The following is a 3252-nucleotide window of genomic DNA, read 5'->3' as shown; positions in this document are numbered from 1 at the left end:
CCTCCAAAACAAGACACATTTATTAGAAAGAGATTGTAATGGACTATATAAGAGTCAACCAGAAGTCGGAGACAAATATTGTAAGTCGGTTTATGAGCACAAGTACTTATATGTTTGATAAAATGCTGAATGATATGAAATTTCGCAAATATCCAAAGAATGAGGAAGAAGTTATTTTACAACAAAGTCCCCCACGTAAGTTTTTTGTAAAATAGGTTGTAGAAAAATTCTGATTTTTTTATTTTTTATAATAATGAATCCAATTTTAGGAATTTGAGGAGGATGAAAGTGACATCGCCGACATCGATGAAGAGGAGGAGGAGGATGAGGATAATGATGATGATGATGATGATGATGATGATGATGATGATGATGATGATGATGATGATAATGAACAGTTGACCAATGGTAAGAGAGCACGCAACATTTATTATAATATAAGGTGTAGTAAAAAGAAATCCATTATTTTTCCAATAGATGACTTTAGTAATGTGTATCTCGCGTTGTATAAGTGCGATCGGTTTACGCTAGATGGCGTTAGAAAGATAAGATTTCGTACTAAAAAAATTTCTCAGACAGTTTTGTAATTGTTTAACTCAGTATTGTTTGAGCGCGCGTCAAAGATGGACACTAGCAAAGAGAAAATACGCCATATTTTACAGTTTTTCTTCGATAAAGGCGAAAACGCAAGCCAGGCGGCTGAAAATGTGAATAGTGTTTATGGTCCTGATATTATAACAGCCAATCACGCGCAATTTTGGTTTCGTCGATTCCGTTCCGGTAATTTTGATGTCAAAGATGCCTCACGCTCTGGAAGGCCAATTGTCGAAAATATCGATAAAATAATGGAAATCGTCGAGTCCGACCGTCATGTAAGCACTGTTTCGATTGCCCAGGAGCTAAACATTGCACAAAATACCGCTTGGAACCATTTGAATAAGGCTGGATACAAAAAGAAGCTCGATGTATGGGTGCCACACGAGTTAACGCAAAAAAACCTCATGGACCGAATTTCCATCTGCGAATCGCTGCTGAATCGCAACAAAATCGACCCATTTCTGCAGCGGATGGTGACTGGTGATGAAAAGTGGGTCACTTACGACAACGTCAAGCGAAAACGGTCGTGGTCGAAACGCGGTGAGCCGGCGCAAACGGTGGCCAAGCCAGGATTGACGGTCAGGAAGGCTTTGCTGTGTGTTTGGTGGGATTGGCAGGGAATCATCCACTATGAGCTGCTCCCCTACGGCCAAACTCTTAATTCGGACCTGTACTGTCAACAATTGGACCGTCTGAAGGAATCCATCGCCCAGAAGCGGCCAGCTTTGGCCGATAGGGGAGAAATTGTGTTCCATCAGGACAACGCCAGGCCACACACATCGATAGTGACTCGCCAGAAGCTCTGGGAGCTTGGTTGGGAGGTTCTTATGTATCCACCTTATAGTCCGGACCTGGCACCATGTGATTACCACCTGTTCCTGTCTATGGCGAATGATTTTGCTGGTGAAAAATTCGCCTCAAGAGAAACTTGTGAAAATCGACTGTCCCAGTTTTTTGCCAATAGAAACAAAGGTTTCTATGAGAGAGGCATAATGGAATTACCTTCAAAATGGTAACAAGTTATCGAACAAAACGGTACATATTTGACCTAAATTGGATCATTCTAACTATGCTAAATAAAGCCTTCAATTTCATGCAAAAATAATGGATTTCTTTTTACTACACCTTATAATTTACATCTGATTTAAAAATTGTTTACTGTATAGAAAAAAACGTTGAAATTTCTGTATAGAAAAGCGTTAAAATTAATCTTTAACTTTGATCAATCTTCAAATTTGATTTCAGAAGAGGAAAACAATATCGAAATTATCGACATTTCCGACAACGATGAGGAGGAAGAGGATGATAAAATAGAGGAGTAGGAGGATAATGAACAGTTGACCAATGGTAAGAGAGCACGCAATATTTATTATAATAATTTACATTAGATTTAAAAATTTTTTACTGTATAGAAAAAACGTTGAAATTTCTGTATAGAAAAGCGTTAAAATTAATCTTTAAATTTGATCAATCTTCAAATATGATTTCAGAAGAGAAAAACAATATCGAAATCATCGACATCTCCAACAACGATGAAGAGGAGGAGGAGGATGAAACAATCATTATCGATGATGGCGACAATAATATTGAAATCATCGACATCTCCGACAACGATGAGGCGGAGGAAGGTGACATCATTGTCATTAATTTAAATTGATATATTATTGATAAAATATTTATTTATAAAAAATATAATAATAAAAATATTCATAAAATATATAAAAAATGTGAAAACATTATAATAAACAATTATTTTTTACAACATAGTATCCTTGTGTATCCATGAGTTTTGCGAATTGTTGAATCCCAGCCATTTCACATAAACCTTATCACCTTTTCTGCGCAACACTTTTTCCACCAAGTACACGTTTGGATTGGCAACACGATGCAGTTCATACTCGTAGAAACCTCCGACTATAGGCTGTCTGCGAGAATTTTCGAGCAGATAAGTCACATGATTGGTCGCCCGCACCTTGACGATCTTAAACACCTCAGTAGTCCAATTGGGCGTGAAGCCTTTAGCAAAGACAATCTTGAACTTGCTCACGCGCACCGGATCGCCCACTTTGAATCTCGCCGGAGCTGTAATCTTTACGTTGCTGTAGACCGTATCGAGGAGTTTTTTAGCTATCGTAGGGGTCACATCGACAGGACGCATTCCGATGGTCCAGTGCTTGCGCTCGTTGTACTGCAACACGAGATGTGGTAGCGAGTCGATCCATCTGTAGGTTCCTTGTAATGTAAACATTTTCCACATGTCATTCTTCAGCGTACGATTGAATCATTCCACGACAGAAGCCTTCATAACTGAATACGTCGAATAATGATTGATGTTGTGTTTCTTTGCGAGTCTCTGCACATCGGTATTGTAAAATTCCTTCCCCCGGTCTGTTTGCAAATTTGTTGGACATCTTCCGCTGTCTCGAATTATCTTGCCGAACGCCTCGACCACCTCCTTTCCGCTCTTAGTCTTTAGCGGCATGACCCAAGCATGCTTGCTCAGCACATCGATAACGGTGAGTATGTAGTGGTAGCCACTGTTGAGCCGCGAATACGGACGCATCTCCACTACATCGGCCTGCCACAGATCATCGTATCCACGCACAATGACGCGTCTACGAGGAAAATGTCTTCTCGCAGGAGCATGCAACTCCT

At 39.7% G+C, this 3252-nt stretch overlaps 1 protein-coding gene across 1 annotated transcript; it reads left to right on the top strand.

The window, feature by feature from the left end:
• Positions 1-9: 9 nt before the first annotated feature.
• Positions 10-2254, top strand: LOC116851360 (phosphopantothenoylcysteine decarboxylase subunit VHS3-like). The gene is made up of 3 exons (XM_032830690.1): positions 10-195; positions 270-408; positions 2088-2254. Exons 1-3 carry the CDS (start codon positions 160-162, stop codon positions 2252-2254), a joined length of 342 nt encoding a protein of 113 aa, XP_032686581.1. The 5' UTR covers positions 10-159.
• The last annotated feature ends 998 nt before the right edge of the window (positions 2255-3252 follow it).

The sequence above is a fragment of the Odontomachus brunneus genome, unplaced genomic scaffold (genome assembly GCF_010583005.1).
Source record: "Odontomachus brunneus isolate Ranch 3 - 2012 unplaced genomic scaffold, Obru_v1 Obru_scaffold_172, whole genome shotgun sequence".
Lineage (NCBI taxonomy): Eukaryota > Metazoa > Arthropoda > Insecta > Hymenoptera > Formicidae > Odontomachus > Odontomachus brunneus.
The sequence above is the reverse complement of the archived record's forward strand: the minus strand, read 5'-3'. Positions and strand labels throughout refer to the sequence as shown.

What these genes read in the sequence shown, in the direction of transcription:
- LOC116851360 (XM_032830690.1), top strand. Translation starts at nt 160, where the DNA reads ATGAGGAAGAAGTTATTTTACAACAAAGTCCCCCAC. An exon ending in TTTACAACAAAGTCCCCCAC is followed by an intron (nt 196 to 269) that starts GTAAGTTTTTTG and finishes ATCCAATTTTAG; the next exon opens with GAATTTGAGGAGGATGAAAG. An exon ending in TAATGAACAGTTGACCAATG is followed by an intron (nt 409 to 2,087) that starts GTAAGAGAGCAC and finishes ATATGATTTCAG; the next exon opens with AAGAGAAAAACAATATCGAA.